Genomic DNA, 24,857 nt, shown 5'->3' on the forward strand with positions numbered 1-24,857 from the left:
ATTATGTCTAGTAAATTAATAGTTTAAAGTATTAATTATTATAAATAGTAAGATAATAGTAAAAAACCATATAAATAGTTTCACAATAAATCACTTATCCAGAACAAGATTTTGAGAGAGGATCTTGTAGGAGAACCTGCAGCTAAAAGAGAATGCGATAATAACGAAGACATATCTGACGAGGTCTTGGAGGTCGAACGGAAGTACACGGACACTAAGTTCAAGACCGAATCCGAGGAGGAAAAAGTTGTAGACCTTTACACAGATAACAGCAAAGATGAAGAGTATAAAGTTCAAGAAGAAAGTGATGACTGTCCTTTTAACAACAACTCCAAAGAAATTTGGTGGTTCACTTTGGATCTTTCCGTCAGTGCAATCCGAGTGATGGGTTGAGATACTAGATTGTATAGTATAAGTATTAATTAAAGTAATTGATAGAAGTATAGTTATTAACAAATAATAACAATTAATAAAATTAAACTATACAAATATGGTAAAATGTAATTAAAAATAATAAAACAAACAGCGATTGGACTTCTCTTTGGCTCGATGTATAATCTGTCCAAGAAGACAGAGTAAAACGTGTTTGCAAAGCCGAAGAAAATGCCCGTTACAGAAAAGACCATACTGAGTTCGTCAATTTCGTAATAGTCGTTTGAGTATCCAAGCCCACTCTTCATTGAAACCATCGCAAAGTACGATGCGAACATCGACACGACAAGAACTGTGAAAACACGGACCAAATTTCTGGTTGAACGGAAGAGTTTAGTGTGAGTCTCTAAAACCTCGGGGTCGCCTATTCCGTCAGCCCCCTCATTTCATCAAAAAACAGCATGAGATTGTTATAATTATTGTACTACATTTAATAGTTTATAAATAATACATTATAGAACTATAACAATGTATTATATTATATAGTAAACGTGTTAATAAATATAGTACAAACTGGTTTTGGTAAAGAAATACATGACGACGAGAAAGCCCTGAAGCGTAGCGTTGACAAAAGTTGCACTCACGATTGATGAACTCATATCCGCAGTGAAAAAAAGGGAAGTAAAAGTCAAGACTCCGGAAACAATAAAAGCAACAAAAGCCGAACTTGCGACTTTTTTAAGTGCTTCATACTTATCGTCTTGGGTCATATCATTCACTCTCATATTTCTCTTTTTCAAGTACTTTCTTTTCGTTCTTTTTAGAATTATCAATTTTCAGAGAAACTATAAAACAATAATAAATATATTATTAATTGTTAATTGTTGATTAACTATAATTTATAAATAATACAAATAAATATTTTTAACATTTTTATATATTAGTTTATTTATAATATTTTTAACTAATAATAAAAGTGAGAGGGTTTACTTAATTAAAAAGAATAATAGAACTTAAAAATAGTAAAAGACGGAGTTCACAAGACGATACATGGAGGAATGCTTGCTTAGTCAAAGTAGGATAGGAATCCCGTGTTTGTTTTGTGGATGAGGAAATGCCTGACAAGCATTTTCATGTCTCATCTTTTCAAACAAACACCATAATCTATTATTATAGTTAAATTATAATATAATGAATATAAATATGATAATTATTATTTAATACATAGTTCTTAGTATTATTCAATATTATAAATAATCTCAAAGTCTCATTTTTTGAAAAGGAGAATAAGAGATCATTTAAAGTGCTAAAAGAGGAGATGAAAAGAGAATTTGTTGTCATGAAAAAGAAAAAAGAACTTAAAAATTGACAAAGTTTAACTCATTTTTAGTTCCTCAGTTCTTAAGGATGTGGGTATGGCACTTACCACAAGTCAATCTGTCTGAGTGTTGAGCCAAGAAGCAAGCATGGCCACATTTCTTGTTGGTGCAGGCCTTTCTGAGTCTCTCGACCTTTCCTTCAGCAGTGACGGAGTAGAGCTTGAGGCAAGCCAATTTGACTTTCTTGTTGACGTGTTTCTTGTGCTTTGGTTTTGATGCGTCTTTCTTCTTTGACTTCTTGTTCTTACCACCTTCAAGGCTGCCCATTTCAAAGAGTGAGGCGCTGCAAATGACATCATTCTCGGCAAGGATTTTGCTTCCGTTGAAAAGCTTTCCACAAGACAATCTGGTCATAACCATACCAGCAGTCTCATTGGCGGAGAGTGTGATGAGCTCGCTGTTTCCTGAGAGTCTCTTGATGACGGCTTGCATTGCGAATTATTTGTTTTGCAATAGGTTTATATCACAGGGTTTTTCATATCATTAGTATACTATTAGTATATTATATTATAATTATATTTTTATTAGTCTACCATATTGTAGTATATAGTTATAATTTAACTATATTTCAATGGTTTGTTAAATAGATATAAATAATAATATTTTAATTATAATTAGCAATCCATCAAGTTTTGGAGGGATTCAATAATGTTGTTGATATCAATACGTGATTCAGGGACTTGTCTCCAAGTCTTTTGAATCAGATCGAAACACGTTTGATTCATATTAACTGCTTTTTCTAACCGGTTTCCAGAGATCACAAATTCGGCGATTTTCCATGGGAATTTGAATTTGGGTGTATTGTACGCTTTACACCACCCGAAACACTCGTACATTGTTATTGCCAAAGAGTATATATCTGCAGCTGTTTTGTACTTCTTTTGATCTAGAACTTCAGGCGCCATGTAAGTTGGTGTTCCAATGCCTTTTGTGAATGTCATGTTAGTCATTAACATGTTGATGTTTCTTGATGACCCGAAATCAGTGAGTTTGGCATTTATTCCATGCGTTAGATCCATAGAAAAAATCAAAATGTTATCAGGTTTGATGTCTCTGTGTAAGATCCCATTGGAGTGCAAATATAGAATGCCTTTTGAAGCGTCTAACATCATTTTAAGTCTTAAGTGAAGTGTTATTGTGTCGTCTGCTTTGGTTTTTATTAAATCATATAAAGAACTATATGGTGCATACTCGGTGACCATACTTATTCGATTTGGAACTAAAACAGCACCATAAAAGTGGACGATATACTCACTGCGGAATTTGTCCATCATCTCTATTTCGTTTGTAAACTCTTCAAATATATCGGTAGTAGTGGTGACACTTTTCATCTTTTTGATCGCTACTTTGTTTCCTCTAAAAGTACCTAAATACACAATTCCAAAGGAGCCTTCACCTAACTTCTTTTCTGTATCTAACTCGTCGGGATCAAGGTGTGTGGTAATCTCAGTCTCAACTTTTAATCGTATCGTACTACTATACTCAACACCTTTTCGAGGATCTAGACAAGTCACAACAAATTGATCATCAATTTTACACGTAAAGTTTGGAGTTATAAAGATTTCGAATTCACACGCTCTGCCTTTCTTTAAGGTGATTAATGAAGGTGTCACTTGAAGTGAAAACTTTTCAGAATTTTTAATTGATATCTGTATTTTAAGGGTGTGGGTATTTGAGTTACCAATACAAAAAATATCTTTGGTCTGAGTTCCCACTGGAATAGATTCTTTTTGATCGTCATTTCCTTCAAAGACAATCGTCTTTTTGTTTGTTAGCAGTCCACATTCTTTATTTAGAACTTCAAAATTGATGTTTGAACGTTTGATTTCAAATTCACACACATTACTTTGTTTCTTTCTTTTTCTTAATTTATTTGAAATTTTAAAAATTACTATGCAGGCGACTGTTAAGATAATAAGAATAACAAGGACGACGACTATAACAGGTACGCCTATTATCATAAAGTAATTTTTATGCGAAACACATTCGGTACCTGAACTTGACACTTCATAACCATTTTCACACAAACTGCACTTGTTGTTTTCTTCAGCCAAGCAGTGTTCTACTTCGTTAAACGGAACACAGGTACTAATTAAAGAAGATGTCGGGAGCAAAATGAATGAATTGTTGCATGAAGTACAATCAGATTGTTGGGAACCGGATTTTGAACTACATGTTGTACATACTTCGTCACATTTGGAACAGTATTGAGAGTCAATGTAAAATCCATCCTCACATAATATGCACCCATTTGATGTGATATTAAGACAATTGGTTATTTTCGACTCATGAACGCAGATACCTTGTTTGGTGTCATAGAAGTATCCAGCCGTCATGTTGCATTCTAAACATTTTGTTGCTTCATTGATACATGTAAGACATGATATGTCACACTTGATACAATCTTGTTGGGACAAGAAATGCCCATCTTTACAAAATACACAGCCCGTAGAAGTTGGGAGGAATGTATCGCATCGTTCAGATAAAGCACCAATTGCTTTACATGTAAATGTGTTCTTGTCATATGAATACCCAAAGTTACATGTAACACATCGTGTTGATTCACTCGCACATGTTTTACAATTCGAGTCACACACTTTGCACTCCCCTCCTGTTAAATAATACCCTTCAATACACCGTTCACACCCGAACTCATTGGCAATGTCACACCTTGCCATCTTTTCCGTACCACAAATATATTTACCATAACTGTCTTGGCTCAGTATTGTGTTATTATCACACACTTTACATTTGACATTATTGTTGTTATCTACACTCTCAAATTTGCAATTTTCAGTTGTAAGTCGTTCGCAATTTCCATTCGACGTTTTTACATAATTTTCATTACATAGAATGCAAGTCGAGTTGGAAAAAAATAAACAGTTAGCAACATTGTTTGCAACACATATTCTACTATTAAAAATGTATCCATCTTTGCACTCAAAACATGATGTATCGTCACAAAGAGAACAACCTTCCCCACAGTTATAACATACTCCAGTCTTAAGTCCATATCCAATCGTACATTCAGAACACCAATTACCTTTACCACTCACACACAACTCATCTTTAGAACACGTGTCATCTTCAAAATAATACCCAGAAATGCAACTCATACAAATTGAGGTGTTTTTACATTGGTTACATCCATCAGTTAAACAAGATGTACAAGTTGGTGGATTCACATTTAATAAAGTCGACGTAGCTTTACATTTAAAACACCCTCCTTTCGACTCAAAAGCACAGAATAAAGCACCTTTTCCAAACTTTTTTGTTGTTGGATAATATAAATTACATGTTATTACATTCTTCTCTGGTTCAGTATAGAAAGCACACGTGTTATTTGTTTCCAAAGCAACACATATCCCACTTGGTGAGATGGAGTATTTGCATGACTCACATCCAATACTTGACGTTATTTCGGCTTTGACACAAAACTCGGAATTAATGTATTCACTGCATACACCACTCCTTAATACTAACCCTATTTTACATTTAACACAATAAGTGCTGTTAACACATAATTCACACGAACTGCCACATTCAACACATCTCCCCGTATTGTTAACAACTGTTAAACACAATTTGCAATTTCCTTGATCATCAAATCCATTTCCTTCACTACAATAATCACACACAAAACCATCTCCTCCAAGTTCTGCATTTTGATGACACTGTGAACAACCAGCCATCAAATTACTGCACTGCTCACATATTCCATTGTTTGAGAAAAACCCATATCCACACGAAACACAATTCCCATTGTTTACAACGTAATTTCCAATACACTTTTCACAGACAAACTGAGTTGTGTAACCACACTTCTCACATATCGAAGACTCACCAGAGCATACTAAACGTTATTTATTCTATTCTGTTTTATTGTCAAAATAACAAACAGCTGCACGTTCCATCTTTCAAAAAGTAACCATTTCCACAGCTCGTGCATGTGAATCCAGTTGTTGAGCAACTTTCACATCCCGGAATAGACGTCGCACAATCACCACAGCTGTTATCCATTTTTAGAACGTAAGTGTCATTACATTCAATACAAATAGCGTTCGATGAACATTCTTTGCAATTGTCTCCACATTTAGAACACCAATTTCCATTTTTAAAGTATCCTTCATCACAATCAGCACACGAATCATCAATTTGACTACACTCAGAACAACCAATTTGTGTCGAACAGTCCAAACATCCACCATTGGACAAATAATACTTGTAGAGACATTTCTCACAAACATCTATTGAAGTAGGACAACTGTCACAATTAACGTCTTTACATGTTGTACACTTGCCACCAACTGCTTCAATGTTATTTTCACACATTTTGCAACCAGATTCAGTCGTGGAGCACATCACACACCCACTGATATCCGAACACAAAACACACTTATTTTCAGTGAGAGAGTACCCTTCTTTACATTGTGTACATTTTGCATTCGGACACACAGCACAATTCGTTACAACATTGTTGCACACATCACATGTGCTTCCTTTAAGATAGTAACCAGATAAACACGTCAAACACTTTGCTTCTATTGTTGAACACGTTAAACAAGCTGAACTAATAGTGGTACACGCACTGCATACACCATTATTCGGATACCCTATTGTACAATTTGTGCACTTCCCATTTGTGGTACAATTTTGACAATTTGTGAGGGTATTGCACTTATTACAGGAAGACGAAGACAAGTAATACCCATCAGAACACGACAAACACACAGTTGGGGAGTCGCATGTTTTACATGTATTTGATGTTGTATCCAAACACAGATCACAGGCTCCAGTTGTCGAATTCACAAAATAACTTTTTGAATTACAAGTTTTACAAGAGTACTTTGTTTTGTCACAAGTGTTACAATTAGCAAACGCGGTACCACATGATACACATTTCCCACTTTTTAAAGTGTATGCCTCGGAATTACATTCAATACATACAAAATTATTGTTACAAGAAGCACAGTTGGGTGTAATTTCTTGACAAGCTATTTGTTATTAAATGTCCTGTCATTTACAACAATACAAACTTTTACATGAAACTCCTCCCCCAACAAGACTTTCTTGTTTGTAGCCACTTTTACATGTTAAACACTCGGCTTTAGATTGATTACAAGTTGCACATCCTCCATTAATATTCGCACACTCGGAACATGAATTTCCATTAAAGTAAAACCCAACATCACATTTGGTACAAACACCTGATGGGCATTCAACGCATTCAGAAGTAACAGTATCACATGCTGTCTATTATTCCAATGTTGTGTAAAAATAAAAACAAACCCTTGCATGTCCCCACAGAAAGATAGTATCCCGTGGAATTGCAAACTGAACACACTTTTTCATTTGAGTTACAAATGGTGCACCCTTCAATTGAAGAGCATGGTTTACACTCGCCGTTTTCAAGGTAAAACCCAAAAATGCAATTTGTACATTTACTTGACGAACACTGTAAACAATTTGAATATTGTGTTGCACAGAGATCACATTTAGTATTACTCAAAATGTGATTCGAATCACAAACATCACATGCATAAGTTGTATTTGAGCACTGTTCACACCCTCCGATATCACACACTTATTGTTATTAAGAACGATAAAAACATTTAACAAACGTTTGCATTGTCCTTCTGACAAAGTGTATCCAGTCACACATGTTGAACAACTTTCTGCTGACATACACGTGTTGCAGTTGGTAAGCGAACACACTTGACACTCTTTTGTTGTTTGGTCCAAATAATATCGTGACGAACAACTTGTGCAGCTGTTGTTACTTGCAGCAACACACCCCGACATAATACTAAAATGTACACACCTTCCTTCATATAACAAGTTCTCACTTTTGCATAGTGTACAAACTTCACCCACGGCAGTTGTACAATTGACCAACTCTATATGTCAAAACTGGGCGTTTAAGAACAGAGAACAAACCAAAACATTTGTTATTTTCTAAGTAGTATCCATTCAAACATGAGTAACACTTTTGTTCCAAAGTTGTACTGTAGTTCTGACACGTCGCACAGCCACCTTTTGAACATGGAATACATTCTTCGCCATTTGGGTAATACCCAAGTGCGCAAGCGACACAGACATCAATTTGAAGTGATGTGTTATAAATACACTGAGTGCATTTGTCAACATATTGTTGACATGAAACACAGACATTTTCAAGTTTTAAGTCACCGGTGCATGAACTCTGTTCCTCTGTTTGTTACTTAAAGAATTGTGTTGAAACCAACAAACCAACATATACTCCTTTGCCTGTATCGGTTCCTAAATTCATTGAAGTTTCTTTGAAACACCACCCACCAATCAGATGATATCCTGAAACACATTTGGTGCATCGGGAGTATGCAGACGTTTGACAATTATTTAATGAATTAAGCAAACAATTTCCATCATAATTTTTGATGTAGTAATCTTCACAGTCGACACATTTCCCAGTTGTGTCACACCCCAAGTTTCCACAATTTAAACATTGAGCACAATTCGTGCCATTTTTGAAGTAACCGGGTTTACATGTTGTACATGTTATTGGAGTGCCAGTTTTACACACAGAACATCCGACAATTGCATCTTCACATGCAAGACATTTGTTTTGGGTTTGTGCATATGAACGAAAATACCCACTCAGACAACTATTTGCAGAACAACTACCTGTTGAACACCCTGTGCAATTGTATTCTTTGACGCATGATAAACAATAAAAAAGTGTTGGAGATGCATTAGTAAAGTCTTGGTCTAAACGATAGTTTGTATTACTACAAGAATTACACACACCACGTTCTGTATTACAGACACAATTTGGTTCAGAACATGCTTTGTGTTATTTAAATGAATTCAAATGAATAGAAAACAAACCTGGGCATAATCCAGACGCTGTCATTTCTAAATCGTTTCTACATGTCAAACACTTTTCCTTAGTACAGGACCCACACCCATACCAAATATCCAAACAACTGAATATATTTCCATTTTCATCAACAGAGTATCCATCAGCTGTCTGTGTACAATCTGTGGCGTTCCATTCAACACATGAATTATCAGGAGCAAATACCGTCTTGACTTGTTGTGAGATGGATAAAACAAATTAACAACAAACGGATACAAACACCGTCACGAAGGACATAACTGCTCAAACATTCTGTACAACTCGTTTTTGTACAACTTTTACAAGAATTAAATATTCCAGAACAACCTTCTTGTTACAAATATCGTCTTAAGAAAAGAAACAAACTTGTACATACACCATTGAAGAGAGATAACCTTGTGCTACAACCAAGGCACCTTGATGAGTCACATGAGATACAATTTGTGTCATACACTGAACAATCTAACAATTAGTAATTATATTAAAACTATACAACAAACTATAACAACGCTTATTGTAAATATACAAATCTCCACAATTGGAACAACCAGATAAATCACAGCTCTGGCAATGAGTACCAAATTTGGATATACATGCTATTTGTCATTTCATGTTATGTGATTTAAGAACAACAAACTTTCACACCCAACTTCAGTTGGGACATATCCATCTCCACACTTTTCACACCCCCTTGTTGAACACTCCAAACACGTTCCAACGGTGTATAGAGTTGTACACTCTTATTGTTAATTATAATTAAACTATAGTATAACAAACTAGTACATGTTTTTTCTAAGTTGAGCATGTAGCCACTCGAACACACTGAACAAGCACTCGCACTGGAACATGTGCCACATCCAGTTCCACATGATTTGCAAGAGAGTACCCCTTTACTATCTGAAACTTGATAAAACCCGTTATTACAAATAACACAAGACTCATACTTTGTTGGTGGGTATGTGTCGTAGTCATACTCAATGGAACAACTTTTACACCCCAAACCTCCACATTCAGTCGTTATTATTGCAGTTTTTGTTGTACTTGTTGTTGTAAAATGTGTTGTTAGTCCCACTGACACTAAAATCAAAAGAAGGTGTTGCACTTTCATTTGACAAATAAAGATCTAAACATTTTGACTAACATTTTTAAACTGATTTTATTAAATAGAATTGTAATTTTTTGAACAATAAATACTTCCTTTGATTATAAAATTTGTTGTTTTTTATTATAGAAACTTGTTTTAAAACATACATTTCATTAATTTTTAAAATGTTGTTCAGTAACTGAACAACATTTTTTAAATTTTTATTTTGATTATTTCAAAAGATTTTTTTAAAATAAAACATCGAATAGGTTCAAATACAGTCTGTCTATAAAAGTTATATTGATCATTTTAATTTAAAATTTTTAAACCATAAAAATGAATATTTCAAGAAGCTTTCCCAAAAATCCATTTTAATTGTTTCGGGTTTTTTCCATATTTTACCCAATGCCCATTGTTTATATAAAATTAAAGCTATTGTGTCCACCAGATGAAGTTTGGGGACTGACTTTATAATAATAATCACAGAACAACAATTATATTGATATAAATATAATTATAAGTGACGCTGAAATAAAAAAGAGCATTAGCGAAACTATTCCAAATATTCTTGCTTTATTATCTTAAGTTTTATTCATCACAATAATAAAAGCGCAAAGCCAAGGGATGATTAAAACAAAACCAAGTGCAAATAGTATCCACACCAATTTAATATTGTTTAATTCTTGTTCTGGACTATACTGTTCTTGTTGAGATTGAGGCACAAATATATAAGTTGGACATCTCCACTACTGAATGGGTCTTGGTTAACTTCGTTAATTAACTGTTCACACTTTCTGTTTTGTTGTTCTTGATGTTGTGTAGTGTTCATTCTATTTTGTTCTCAAAATGTAACAATCAATTTAAATACCAAATAGACATTCCTCTTTATTTAAATCCATAATTATTTTAATAATCATTTGAAATAAAAATAATATCTATTTTTTATACTATTATGGATTTTACTATATATTATAGTTTATTACTATATTTTAGTTTTAATTCAAAGAAGAATATGTACTGGATCAGTCTTATGTGTATATCAACTCTTCAATTCAATATGGTCTTGTTCACCATTGAATTTTATAACTTTTATATCCAATATCAAAGACAATGTATTACGAAAAGAGATAGTTTACAGATTCTGGCTTTCACACATCCGTGTCAGCTCTCTTCACAAAGTGTATTCCATCCCCTGGCACCACTGTTGGTAATATCCAGTCTACCCACCTCTTCCCCATGACTTCGTTGATATTCTCTTTTGCTGTTTTTGAGAACATCGAGACTCTCTATTCATCAGTTAAAACCGTTTCAATAGACCAACCAACTTTATTACTATTATTGTAGTATTATTATAGTAATACAAATATACTATTATTTTACTATTGTTATAGTATTACAAATATAGTATTATTTTGGTATTATTATAGTATTGTAATTAATTTATAGTAATGGTAAAATGTACCAATAAAATATAGTACAAACAAACTGCTTGTGTTGCTTTGTTTTTCCTAAGTCCTGCCAACTCGATCATTTCTTGACCGGTAGTGTTAATACACAAATGGTAAGTGTGTGTCACTGTTAACATTAAAATGCCGAACACCAAAGCGCCTTGGACGACGCCACTAAAAATTCGAATGGGAGCTTTGACTTCGTCCCACCACGTCCCCATTTGGTGGTGTTGTTCAACGAAATCCCTCCAAAATCCGTTTGCGTGCCAACAAACGCCCAAAGAGAGCATAAGAGGTGCATACCACAAAAAGAGAATGAAGTACTTGTAATTCTTCTGACCAACACACTGACCAATCCATGGACAGTGGTGGTCACGTCGTAAAATGCACTTGCCACACTTTTTGCAATGGTAACTCCGATTGGGACGGAAGGCGTGACACTCCCCACAGTACTGGGCTGGATATAACATGTCTATTAACTTCTGCTTCTTGTCTACAGAGAGTTGGTACCTCTCCTTTGCATACGTTAACTCTATTTCGGGGACGTTAGGAAGCCAGTCTAAGGGAGGGTTGCCGGGAGACGTAGAAACTGCTTTATAGAAGGTGTAACACATTAAAAGATAGAGTAAAAAACAAGGAAGAAAAAGTACCATTCGCAGGGGAGTGATTGGTGGTTGACAAATTTCAAGAAGAAGTGTGGAAAGGCCTAAAATAAATATCAGAAACGCGGCTATGGTCGGGAAGATAACAGACTGGAACTTGTTGCTTAACTCGACTCGCCGCTGGGACCGCATCATCGCCTTTTGCTTTTAGAAGTTCATTTCTCAGAGATTCTTATAATTCAATTAATAGTTACAATTATAATAAATATATCAATAAATTACTATTAAAAAGTGATGAGAAATTTGAAGTGAGGATTCGATGTTTTTAATCAACGCTCGGACTTTAAAGTATGACGAATTGATTGGAACGATGAATTACAAAAATTGCAGCGAACAAATCGAAGACAAAGAAGTATTTAAAAGCAAATTGCGTTTGCAAAACTTGTTCGTGGGTAATGTTGATAGTGACAGACACAAATTGGAAAATCAGGCCAGTGTAAACTCGGCAGCTTTGATAAGAATTGGAAGTACAATACTGCCGACACAGACAATAATAACAAAGATGATCATACACGAGCAGATGATATAAAACGCTTTTTTGAACCTTCCTTTCTTCGTCAATTTTTTGGATGTCTGAATTCTGTGGACACTGAGCTGTGTGTACTCTTGGGCAGTTTCGCAATTTTTGCATATGTCGTTGATCATCTCGCCTTGCATCTGTACCAAAATGGCAGCATCAACAAATGTTTGTGACAAGTCATCAATGCTTCGTACAATACACAAGATCTCGTCATGACGCGCCTTAATGTAAGCCAGTGTTTTCAAGCCGTCTGTCTTATTCATTCTCCTTGAGGCTTCTTTGACCAGTTTTGACACAGAAAGTTTCTTCTTAATTTCTTGTTGTGACGGAATAACCTGAACAGTTGAAAGCTCGGGAGGCAGATTGTTTATTCCCATTTCTTTGATTTGTAATTGATAATTTTCGACCAAATCATTTTTGATGTTATCTTGTGCTTCTCTTGACCCCCTCATTACCCTGACAAAAGTTTTAGAAAGTGTTGCTGTGTGATTTTGCCGTATTCTGAGCTCGCTTGGAGTGACTTCCGAAAGTGTCCCATTTGTATAATCAACCTCGTACTGATCGTTCTGTTCTTTCAGTTTGGCGATCTTCTTCTCGACCTCTATCCCTTCTTTACACAATGTGCTAACCAACGCTTTCAACTCACCGCCTTCTTTTCCAATGTCTCGTTGTTTCATCGATTTTAAAAGCCGTTCGTGTTTGATTTTCAAAAGGGCGGTGTTGTCTTCTACGGTGTTCAACTGCCTCCTAATATCATCAACCTCGTCCAAAAAAGTTTGTATTGGAATTGGGAGCTTTTCAGGCTCGCCAACACAAACCACGTCTTTGAGAACTGATGCATTCTCCTCAAAAACTTCGGATGCGACTCTTTCAGAATCGACAATTGCCATTGTTATAACGAAGTACTTTACCTCTCTATTCTGCCCTTAAGCACTCTCCCTTTCCAGCAAACTTCTCATTTTTTGAATCTTTTTTTTATGTTCTGCAAATTAAAAATATAATTTATTTTACTATTTAATTAATTTAAAAAATATTATATCAAAATTTAATCATAAATAAAACTACTATTTATAGTTAATACTTTATATAATAATATATTAATTAATAATTTTATTGTTATAAATTCAGTTATTCATTATATTAATAATTTCCTAATACTAATTTAACTTCAAAAAAAGATTCTTTGTACTCGTTTTTTTACCATAATTAAATTATACTCAAAAATAAATTATAATACAACTAACATTATAATACAAGATACCAATATTTTCAAATAAACCATAAATTAATTATTAATTACTTAATTAATATAGTACAATACCATACACTAGTAGTTGTGAAGAACTTCAAAACATTCCTTTGAACTGCAAATCAATGCAATCGCATCGCTACTGTGTAATAATGGCTGGTGGGGTCGGTTCCCGTTTTTGGCCGATATCACGTGAGGACAAACCCAAACAGTTTATAGACATCATGGGTGTTGGCCGGACCTTTCTTCAGCAGACCTTTGATCGTTTAAAGCCTTTAATCTCAGACGATCACTTTGTTGTTGTGACGTCTCATCACTACAAAGACCTTGTTTCCTCGCAACTTCCTTCCATTCCACAAGAGAACATTTTATGTGAACCGTTTCGACGGAACACTGGGCCATGTGTCTGTTATGCTGCGTATTGGATTCATTCTCGTGACCCCAAAGGAGTGATGATAGTCGCTCCATCAGACCATTTAATTGTGGACGCGTCCAAATTTGTCGAAGTAGTTGACTCTGCACTGAGTTTTGTCGAGACAAATCCAAACAAATTGGTGACCCTTGGAATGACTCCAACGCGGCCGGAGACGGGATACGGGTACATCAATTACTCCACCGAGACTCTTCCAAATGATATGAGTGACTTCAAAGTCAAGAAAGTGGTTCAGTTTGTCGAGAAGCCGACATTAGAACGAGCGTTGGAGTATTTAGGGCAAGGGACGTATGCGTGGAATGCGGGGATCTTCTTGTGGAGTAGTTCTGGGATCATTTCCGAGATGAAGAAGTATGCTCCCGACATCTGCGTGTGTTTCGATGAGATGCAGAAGTACTTTAAGACTGCCGAAGAGGTCGCTCGAGCTGATCGAGCGTATGAGAAGTGTCCGTCGATATCTATTGATTACGCCGTGATGGAAAAGAGTCAAGAAGTCTGTGTCATCTGTGCCGAATTTGGTTGGAGTGATGTTGGGACGTGGGGGTCTTTGTATTCATTAAAAGAGAAGGATGCGAGTGGAAATGTGAGTGATGGTGCAGTGATGTATGACTGCAAGAATTGTATAGTTCATAAAGATCTTAAAAAGTACGTTGTTGTCGAAGGACTGAATGATTATATAGTTGCAGATACTAATGACGCACTCCTCGTGTGCTCTCTCAAAAATGAACAAAAAATTCGAGATTTTGTCAATGACGCCAAAAAGAATGGTGGGGTCGTTTAAATCATCGGTTTAGTAAAATGTATGAGAAATTTAATTATTATTATTATTATAATTATTAGAAAAGTGTTTTTTTTGAATAACTAGAAGATACTATTATAATATTATAATATAGTATTATTGTAACAATTCTATTTTTTATTAAGAGTTAACTAGATGAAAATTTTACTTGTTGTTATAGAATGAAAAAACTAAACACTTTCACAACCCAAAACTTTTTTTTAAGAAGAAAAATAAGTAAAAAAGAAATTGTCCAAATCATTTTTTTATTATTTTTATTCCAAAACCCCTTTCTAACCCAAACCAGCCAATAGTCAGTTTTATTTTACTTAAAATAATTCAAAAATGAGAACTCAATTACCTAAGATTGATCAAAAATAATCTTTTTGGACGAAATTTCATATCGCTTTATTGTGTTACAACATTAAATATAAAAACGCTACATCGTCAATCCACTTCATAACAAACAATGTCAAATAGTCACATTAATAAATATGACGACAATTTAAACACCAATATCGTTACAATCAAATGACAATATACTTTTTATATAAAAACAACCAAATATATTTTGTCATTAGACCCCATCTTTCTTTCTAATGCTTTGTTCTTGTTTAACACAAATAAACTCATTCATGTTTATTTGTGTGACTATAAAATATACAATTCAAATTTGAGTTGATAAAAAAAATAAATAAAAATTTTCAAAAATTTGTTTTGTGTATGAAGGCAAAAAAAGGGTTTAGGTAAAAGAAAAAAATAAAAACTTATTATTATTACGTTTCTGTTTGGGACGTGTTAATGAAAAAATTATTTTATAAAAGAGAAGAACTACACATTATTAATAATAGTATTATAAATTATAATAAAAATTGGTGAAGATGATTTAATCAAATTGAGAAAGCGCCAATTTTTGAGGAGGTATGGTAATTGGCACCTGATTCACGATAAATTCCAATTGCTTCTCTAACGTATTCACCCTCCCTTGAAGAGTATCAACTGTATTTTCTAACACAGCTACGCGTCTGTGGTCTTCCTCGGCTTCATTTAAAACAGTAGTAAGATCTGATACAACAACTTTCATTCTTGTATAAGAATCATCAACGCTTTGTTTCTCCATTAAATTTTTAGCTTTTGTACCACTCTTTTTATGTCAACTTCTCACTTTGAGATTGTGACTTTCTTTGTCTTTTTCAGATTGAAGTGGTTTTTATAGTATATTTTTATAACTTATAATATAATTCAATTGAACTATATTTTATTAGAATTCATAACACATCAAATTGTTCGCTTCAATATTTTTTATTTTAGAAAAGTAATTATAATTATATTAAACATATAGTAATCATCTCATTTCATCACTTTATCGAATGAGATTGAAAACTTTCGAATGCGTGGGTATTTAGGGATGGAAAATGGGAAAATAGCATGGAAGTCCGCAAGAAGGAGACAATGGACACAAGCGACGACTTGTTCTTCGAGATCGTTCCGAGCGCTGACAAGAAGGATGAGTCTTCCAGTATTTTTTACTCGCATCGCCAGATATCAGAATTAAACAGCAACACCAGCCCAAGCAGACTCCAGTCGCCTGCGCCAAGCGAGGGTATTGTCATTAACATGGTCAACAAAGGTACTATCAACCTTGTTGGAAGTATAAAACTTAACACTGTCGGTGATGATGTTGTTCCCAATCTTTCTAAAAACTCAAAGTCACATAACAGTCAGTCGTGTGAAAAGTTATCCCCAATACCAAGAAAAAGAGATTTTACACACTCGTCGTCGAAGAAGTGGCTTGAGGCGCTCACTGTCGAGTCGGATTCTGAGATTACAACAGAAAGAACCGGGACAGGAGATTCGTTTGAGAATTACCTGGTTGAGAGGGTGCCTCTCAAAAATCGTCATTTGAAAAAATTGAAAGAGTGGACGGGCGCACATAAATTCAAAATTGTGATGAACAGTGAAATCGATGGGTTCTCGCCCGATGTATTAACACGGCGAGTTGAAGGAAAGAAGAATATTATGTTACTATGTGTGAGTGAAGCGGGGTGGGTCTTTGGGTGTTTCACAACTACTGCTGTTTCTAACAACCAAAAGACACACAGCCCAAATGATAAGAACTTCTTTGTCTTCTCGTTAGTCAATCCACACCATACAACCGCGATTAAAATCACACCAAAACAAATTGAGCCTTCAAAACTTACTATTTTCCCCTCAGAGAGTCATTGGATCTTTGCTGTTCAAGATGCGTTTTACATATCAGTTTTTCCCAATCAATCGTACATCGATAAGAACATCGAACAGACATTTAGAATCCCTTCAATTGTGGGAAAGGAATTGCTCACTGGAAATTGTGCTCCGGACACATTCACTACGACCAAGATGTATGCTCTTGAGTGGGTATGACTCTCGTGCATATTCACAACTTGAAACACGACTCTATGAACGGAAACGAGTTAATTACAATTTATATGTTAATTTCATCGAGTACAAAGAACAACACTAATATGTTCAATAAACAGAAAAATTAAACAGATTCCATGACCTTCACCAAATTTTTGATACTCATATGCATCTGGACGTACTTTTCATTGAGTTTCTCGAGTAAATCGTCGTTGTACAATCCAGTGACTCCAGCCGCCACAATCAGACCTTTGATTTTCTCGTCGAGTCGGCAGATTTGTTGGACTGCCTGTTCGAGTCCACTTGGCTTCCGTTCGTTCAACTTCTTGACGTACCTAGTTGTCTCCTCGATCTGTCCAAAAACCTTATCAATCGCATTGACATCAACAGTGTCGACAATTTCCTCAATTTTTGTCACCTTTTGTTGTATAAACGTGACAATATTTTCTCGTTTGATTTGCGCGTTGATGACTTTCGATCTTCGAATGACGTTAGGCAGCGCCACTTCTGTGACATAGATCTTCCTCACGACGTGTCTCTTCGTGTATTTGATTTGCTCGAATGTGTTCTTCTCTGTTGTTTTTCTGACTTTCGACACAATGATTTCGTCCGCAACGGTCGGACTTGCGTGCGCCTCTTCTCCTTGTCTTAACGTAGTTTTGATCATTTTCTCGAAGAGTTCTTTCTCGACTCCGACGCAGTAGATGTAATTCTTTTCTCTGTAATTGACCAAGAAGAAATTGACAGCAACGTGTTTGTCCTGCATGACATCAAACAGATTTGACAGTTTCTCGTGGCATTTCAGCACTTTTTTGAAGTTATTTTGTTTCAGATAGTACTTTGCCTCGCACCTCGAGATCTTAATAGCTTCTTCAAAGAAGTTAGCTCTTTGCATAGCGAAGAGTGCTCGTTCAAAGTGTTTAAACACGCTTTCCTGAGTCTCAAAGATTTGTCCATTTGCCGGAGGAGGTGTTTCGCACGTATAAATGTCTTTAATTTCGCTGACATCGATCTCAATCTTCAGCACACTAATTAAGTAGAACACCATATGTAACTCGCAGTTCGCCATTTCCGGGAAATTCGCGCGATTCTTCTGTGACTCCGATAGTCGATTCATCCACGTAATATGGAGTTCCGGGTTATTATAATATTCTTCAGAGAACATATAATACTTGTCCGCTATCTCATCACAGTCGCTCGTGTTCTTATCTAAAATCTTTAACTTCTTCATCACCTCTCCAACCTCTTTCTTAAACGTCTTGACGTCGTTCAAGTACTTCCGTTGTAATTTCTTCGAGACGTCCAACAACGAGGACTCTTCATCAAATTCGTTCCTCAGATTTAAGATGACAGTCTCCCTCTCTTTCTCTCTTAAAGGCGATACTCCGTCTTTAAATATCATCGAACTGAATTTCCCGAGCGCTGGACTTCCTAACGACTTCTTCAATTTCTTCGGATCAATTTTCATTAATCGACCTATATACCCCTCATCACTCCGACTCACATATCGCGTTATCTCTTCTATATTAGAATCTTCCATCTTCCGAATGTCATCATACAACAACCAAATCTGCGTCTCAACTTCAGATGTGATCACTGCCGATTTCGTCTTGTGCAGCAACTCTTCGATTTTTCTTTTGTACAATTTCCGCCCCGTTTCATTGCGCAATTCCGTCGCAACTAATTCTGAAAATCGCAACAAAATGCCTTCTAACTGCTTTCTCTTCTCGATGAAGACTTCTGAAGACTCTTTCAACCTCGTTCCACCACTTTGCGACAAAGAGCTATACCCTTCCTCTTTATATATAAATTTGACTTTATTCAATACTTCCCCTATCCCCAGCTTCTCCTTAACCTCCTCCGACTCTTTTGTGATATTCACAACAATGTCATCTATCCGTGTTAAATAGTTATAGATCCCATCTCCTATTTCCCTCATCACTTGAATTAATAATTCACATGATATGAGATCCACTCCACTCTCCATCTCCCCAATCTCTTTCTTGACTTTTTCATACAGAAAAACTAGCCCAACTAAATATCGAAGTTCTTCCGCTTGACTCTCTAACCCTTCTTGTTTCTTCTTCATCTCAACTTTAATATCGTACTTCCTTTTAACTTCATAAATCTGCTGGACTACCTTTTCACTCGAATTGATGACATTCGCCCACATCACCTCCCCCTTCTCTACTACTCCACTCACTTGAACTGACTTCCGGACCTTCTCCGAACGCTCTTCGACACGACGAATGATGACATCTAAGTCCTTCTTCCGAGATACTAAGAACTCAATTTCACACGGATCTCCTATTAAGTCGGAGCTCCAATGACGGAGCATCGTAGACGTCAGTGTACTCCACTCCTGCGCTTTCCGCTCACTCTTCTCATCACGCGATAAGAGCGAGGACTCAATCGAAGACAATTCGAGTGTCGCATCGTACCAATTCTGTCGCATCATCTCAACAGAACTAATAATGTCTAACATCGCATCGATCTCCTCGACACGACGAAGACCACACTTACTTAATGATTCAGACATCTCATCGAGACGCGAACGAAGCGCCTGACACTGTTTATGAACGTCGAAGATCGCGTATTTCTCTAATAATAACTCTTCAGGATGTTTGGTAGAAAGAGGACATATCTCCAAAACTTCTGAAGCTCGAGAGAAACTATGACATTCACTTTGTTGAATGTCATGTTGTATAACACTTTGAGGCTTCGGCTGTAACAGTTGAACAACTTCTCGGGAAACTGCTGTCATCATCTGCTCCGCTTTGGTCTTCATGTCTTCTCTCTTTCTTCTCATCTCCATCCCTTCTTCCACCTCCTTGTCAATCTCAAAAATGAGATGTGTCACTTTTTCTTCTAATTTCCCGACTTCTCGATACTTCTCGGAAATTTTCTTCGACCTGAAGTTGTCGAACAGCTCGCCCTCTCCAAACTTCAGGTACTCAACCTTGAACTTCTTCAACTTCGAAATGACTTCCGCAAGCACTCCATCATTTTCAGTTCTCCTCTCGTCGACCCTCATAAGTCCGATCGTTTCAATTAAAACCAAATTCAAGTCTTCTCGGAAGCTTACCTGGTCGTAGATCTTCCCCACCAATTTGCCATAATTCATTTCGCTCCAGTCCTTCCATTTTTTTGCTCCGGGCATTCGTCGATATTTCTCGTCTGCATTTTTGAGTTCTTCTGTTTGTGTTGTAAAATGGCGCTTTGACGTCATCTCGAATTCCTCAATGGAATTTAAGAGGACGTCCTTCCCCGTTACGCCACTCTCACAAATCGCTTTTTTATATCCGTTTGAGGTATTCTCGATATTCCCATTCACTAGAAAGTCATTCTTTGAGAAGACAAAAGTCATCTTCAAGCCGTCGGATCGCTTATATGGATTCTCATCATTCACAGCAGTCACAATACTCTCCATGATCGAATTGCGAACACACCCGTTGATACCAAATATATACACACGCTTGAAGGCCATAACACTGTTAATAAACTCACGAAGAATTACACTGTAGTATTCGCTCCACGACACCTCAAAAAGGGTCTTCGAAATGAACTCCCACAGCTGCTCCTCCCACCTCTCCGATTCATTCTTTAATACAGAAGGGTTACTCGTCTCCCCGTCGCTCTGATTTGGTATACACTCACACCGCGAAACAGGCGTGGAATTGCTCGGGTTCACGCGATCTAATAAATACATCATAATGTCCATTGAGGTTTTGGCTATTTCAGTTACTAAGACTCGCCCTCGTTCTATCATTCCCTCGTCTTTATGTGTTATTGTCATTTTCTTTTCAGATAACGTTAAATCTAATGGTTTCACTATAGTTCGTTTCCGTTGTGGGGTACTCAATGGTAACTTTATCGGCGTCCCAAAAAATTGTTGGTCTATTTTCTTTGATAATCGAAACGCTCTCGGCGTCGCTAAAATGGAATCTTTCGCCGTCTCTTTCCGCTTCGGCGTAATCTCATTTTCAGAAAAAGTTTCTTTACTCTCCTCTTTCGTTATGTTGAGTTCTCTCAATTCTTTCATATCTCGAGATTCTCGTAATTCCTTTCTCTCAATTTCTTTATCAAAACGATTTTCTTTTGAATTTCGCAGCGAATTCCCTTCAAAAATGCCACGTGGCGATTTTAAGATGCCCAACAACGCGACGACTTCTCGTGTTTTTTCGACAATGACTTTGCGTGGATTCGGCCGAAATTCATTTGGGAAAAACGAAAAGACCAAATTTGCTCGTCTCAAATTTTCTATTAAGATTTCTATTCTATTAGAAACTTCATTAGTTACCCATTGCCGTAGTTCGTCTTTGGGGCAATTTCTTATAATAGTAAGTAAAGAAAAATATAACGTTTTGATATCTTCCAAATCTTCACTTTCCGAGATTTTTGAGACTTTCCATTTACTGAAGATCTCCCAATCTTCTATAATTTTTAATACAACAACCATTAATCTACTAAACGCCTTTTCCTTGTCACTTTTAGAAAGAGAACCATCCAATTCATAACACGAAACTATCATAGCTAACACATTAATTCCAAGCCGCCCTTCATCTTTTCCCCGATGAATAACACTTAATAGATTTCTTATAATAACATTAACGGGGTATCCCAAGTTCTCTTCTTTGTCATCATTAATACACACCTCACACTTCAAACTCCAACTCGACGACTTAAAAAAGCCTTCCATTAACATCGACACTTCACAGAACTCGATCCGCAGTAAACTTAAGTATTGCATGATCGCGGAATCTTTCGCCATCACGTGGATCCCATCCGCTGAAATCGGATTCGCAAGGATATCTAAATGGTTCTCCATCATCTTCGAGACATCTCCGCGATTCCAGATGTTCAACATGCGCACGAGAAACTGCGCTAATGCAGAATTCCCTTCCCGGACGTTCATCGCATCACTCGTTAAAACACTTTCCCGTATTAAGCCAGAGATCTTTAAGACTCCAACGGATAGTTCTTTTCTAATTTGTTTCATAACTTCGAGATTTCCTAGAAAGGCATTTTTCACGTCGTCGTCCCCATTCGTCTGGCGTAAAGTTATTTGATATGTATTAATACTTTTAACTATTAAGAGAAAGATGACCCAACTAAATTTCAGAAATTTTCGTGTGGTGTCATCTGAGGGCGTTGGCAGATTTAATAAAACTTTGGATAACACCGTGAACGTTTGCTTCTCAAGTATTAGTTCGGAATTGGGAATAATATAATTATAATTTTCTATAGCAGAAACTAATGTGGTCGAATACGTGTCCACCCCATATACCTCATCCAATACGTCAAAAAAGTGAAAAAATTCGGTATAGTTCTTATCGTTAGCTATATTTAAATACCGTTGGATGACCAATGGAAGAAATGCCATCACATCAGTCATTTTAATTGAAGACAATTGATTCGTTTTGTTAATTAAAAACGCGTGTAAATCCGAACTACTTGGGTAGACCGAGCTATTCAATTTTAATTCAATTGTTATATGAGGAGACCCCTCTGTCATGTTTACGTTTTGGTATTGAGAAAGGTCAGTATAATAATTAGATGACATTCCTTTATAGAGTCCAATCACTTTCTCTCCAGATCCTATTATCACGCCACGTTGACATAATTTTAATATCCCAGAATAACTATTCATTTCTTCTAATGTCTCAATATTTAGTTCTTGGACTTGGACATATAAGTGATGCATATCGGTTAGAATGAATGGTAAGTTGATTACTATTTCATCGGTTAAGCCCATTCCTAATGTATTAATATATATCGTTTTATTTATAGTTTATTATAACATTTGTTATTTATCGATATTTAATAATACTATTAGTATATTATTGTTTATAATTAATGACATACCTTTTCCTATTGCACTTGCTTCAAATACCTCATCCATATTCATTCCATTTAAAAACGCTTTTATATTCACATTTCCGTTTTCGCCAGTTCGTAAATACACTTTGACTTTTAAAACACTTTTTTTGAGTTCTTTTCCAATTGAAATTTCTTTGAATATTCCGACCAGTTCATTGGAATATTCTCTATGGATTTCTATACTCCAATCGGTCTTATTTTCCCAAGAACACACTAATGGAATTTTCGCTTGTTTTTTCGTTTTGGCTTCGGCCGGCTGGTCCTCCAAATTTTGTTTTATTAAACATTTTTCTATGACTAAATAATCCGTTTTGTATTCGGAGATTTTTTCTATTTTTATGCCCCACATTCCACCCAAACACTCTTTTGCTTTTCCCGCAATCACATCTTTGAGTAATTGCTCATCTTTCATTCCTTCGTCTTTATAAAACTTCAATCCATAAAACACATTCCCTTTGTTCAAGTTTTTTAATGAGTTTTTTACTAAAAAGACTCCACTCATCACAAATTGTTTGAAATTTGTACGTGGCGTTTTTGATTTCAATTTGAGATCTTTTGACTTTTCGTTTTCGTCATGGGGTCGGGCGTAGATTTCTCGTATAGTTTGTAAATCATTAGTATATCTTCTATAAACTCTTAATATTGCCGCGTATTCTTGAGTTGGATCTAATTGAATTGCAAAAGTGTTTTGTGCAACGGTGGAATATTCTAAAGATTCGGTCCGATATGCAGTGGACGTGGTGTAATTTGATGAGACTTTATCGAAAGATCGCAAATTGTGGAACGAGATTGAGAAGAAGAGATCTTCTGTCAGAACGGCGCTTTCAAGAGTTGTCCCAAGAAAGACGACAACAAACGTCTCAATTTTTGAAAAATATTTCGGGGCTTTTGGAAGAAAAAAGAGATGAGATGAGAGCTCGGCAAGATTGACATCCGGAACGAACAGCTCAGATAAGGCTGGAAAATTTTGGAAAAGAAACACATCGGGCTCACGATTCACTTGTGACAACTTTGGCAATGTCCCCATACGGACAACTTGCTCGGAGCGCTGCGAAGAATAGTACTGGGTCCCCAATTGATTTGTGAATGGAATGACGTTCAATGGGGAATAGTGGACAATTGGGTCAAAAAGTAGTGACAATATTGCACGATGATAAGGAGAACTTTCATAGAAAAAGTCCCGAGTCAAGTCTTGTTGACGTGGCGTCTTTATGTCCGTGGGCTGAATGTTTATGAGTGTGAATGGAAGACTGCCATATATCTCGGAAGTTGGTTTTGTTTGTGACAACAGAAACTCGTCTTTCTTCGCGAAAAGAGACTGTTTAAACGCAATAAACTCGGCTTTTGAGATGCGACCATTTTTCGAGATCACCAATTCCGACAAAAATTGCCGGATTTGCTCGATAGAAAGTGTGATGTTGTACGTCGATAAAATGAACCGCCGGATTTGGAAAACATTCAATTCTCCAATGACTTCCGTGTCGTACATCTTCGCCTCAGTTCCATCTTTGTCACAATACCAATTAACTTAGATTTAAAAAATTACAACTCATAAAATGTTGTTTGTATCTTAACACAAAACAAAAAATATAAAACATTTTGATGAACTAAAAAAGTAAACAACTAATACATTTCTAATAAATTTAACCAGAAAATATAGTTTTGTTAATACTGTAATTACAAGTTTGAAAGCGTCAAAACCATAACAATAAAAATATCAACAAATAAAATATAAAAAAACAAACATCAAAAGATAAATCCATTTCATTTCGCTT

General features: G+C 35.9%; 8 protein-coding genes across 8 annotated transcripts; 2 read left to right on the forward strand and 6 right to left on the reverse strand.

Annotated features, from left to right (window-relative positions):
- Positions 1–90: 90 nt before the first annotated feature.
- On the reverse strand, positions 91–1,157 carry EIN_282020 (hypothetical protein; the record flags this gene model as incomplete). Its single annotated transcript, XM_004185129.1, has 3 exons — positions 91–360; positions 525–796; positions 947–1,157. The coding sequence occupies 3 exons, from the start codon at positions 1,155–1,157 to the stop codon at positions 91–93; spliced, it is 753 nt and encodes a 250-aa protein (XP_004185177.1).
- A 609-nt stretch (positions 1,158–1,766) lies between these two features.
- On the reverse strand, positions 1,767–2,183 carry EIN_282030 (40S ribosomal protein S31, putative; the record flags this gene model as incomplete). The annotated part of the gene is made up of 1 exon (XM_004185130.1): positions 1,767–2,183. One exon carries the CDS (start codon positions 2,181–2,183, stop codon positions 1,767–1,769), a length of 417 nt encoding a protein of 138 aa, XP_004185178.1.
- Positions 2,184–2,365: 182 nt separating this feature from the next.
- Positions 2,366–9,736, reverse strand: EIN_282040 (protein serine/threonine kinase, putative; the record flags this gene model as incomplete). The annotated part of the gene is made up of 11 exons (XM_004185131.1): positions 2,366–5,604; positions 5,651–6,745; positions 6,788–7,000; positions 7,041–7,334; positions 7,373–7,648; positions 7,689–7,961; positions 8,001–8,498; positions 8,619–8,822; positions 8,860–8,955; positions 8,995–9,090; positions 9,406–9,736. The coding sequence occupies 11 exons, from the start codon at positions 9,734–9,736 to the stop codon at positions 2,366–2,368; spliced, it is 6,615 nt and encodes a 2,204-aa protein (XP_004185179.1).
- A 1,124-nt stretch (positions 9,737–10,860) lies between these two features.
- Positions 10,861–11,774, reverse strand: EIN_282050 (palmitoyltransferase PFA3, putative; the record flags this gene model as incomplete). The annotated part of the gene is made up of 2 exons (XM_004185132.1): positions 10,861–10,998; positions 11,199–11,774. 2 exons carry the CDS (start codon positions 11,772–11,774, stop codon positions 10,861–10,863), a joined length of 714 nt encoding a protein of 237 aa, XP_004185180.1.
- A 474-nt stretch (positions 11,775–12,248) lies between these two features.
- EIN_282060 (syntaxin-2, putative) lies at positions 12,249–13,232 on the reverse strand (the record flags this gene model as incomplete). Its single annotated transcript, XM_004185133.1, has 1 exon — positions 12,249–13,232. One exon carries the CDS (start codon positions 13,230–13,232, stop codon positions 12,249–12,251), a length of 984 nt encoding a protein of 327 aa, XP_004185181.1.
- A 484-nt stretch (positions 13,233–13,716) lies between these two features.
- Positions 13,717–14,805, forward strand: EIN_282070 (mannose-1-phosphate guanylyltransferase, putative; the record flags this gene model as incomplete). Its single annotated transcript, XM_004185134.1, has 1 exon — positions 13,717–14,805. One exon carries the CDS (start codon positions 13,717–13,719, stop codon positions 14,803–14,805), a length of 1,089 nt encoding a protein of 362 aa, XP_004185182.1.
- Positions 14,806–16,230: 1,425 nt separating this feature from the next.
- Positions 16,231–17,205, forward strand: EIN_282080 (hypothetical protein; the record flags this gene model as incomplete). The annotated part of the gene is made up of 1 exon (XM_004185135.1): positions 16,231–17,205. The coding sequence occupies one exon, from the start codon at positions 16,231–16,233 to the stop codon at positions 17,203–17,205; it is 975 nt and encodes a 324-aa protein (XP_004185183.1).
- Positions 17,206–17,326: 121 nt separating this feature from the next.
- On the reverse strand, positions 17,327–24,571 carry EIN_282090 (hypothetical protein; the record flags this gene model as incomplete). Its single annotated transcript, XM_004185136.1, has 2 exons — positions 17,327–22,959; positions 23,068–24,571. 2 exons carry the CDS (start codon positions 24,569–24,571, stop codon positions 17,327–17,329), a joined length of 7,137 nt encoding a protein of 2,378 aa, XP_004185184.1.
- Between the last annotated feature and the right edge of the window lie 286 nt (positions 24,572–24,857).

This window comes from Entamoeba invadens (assembly GCF_000330505.1).
Source record: "Entamoeba invadens IP1 unplaced genomic scaffold scaff_1105074725543, whole genome shotgun sequence".
NCBI classification, from domain to species: Eukaryota; Evosea; order Mastigamoebida; family Endamoebidae; genus Entamoeba; species Entamoeba invadens.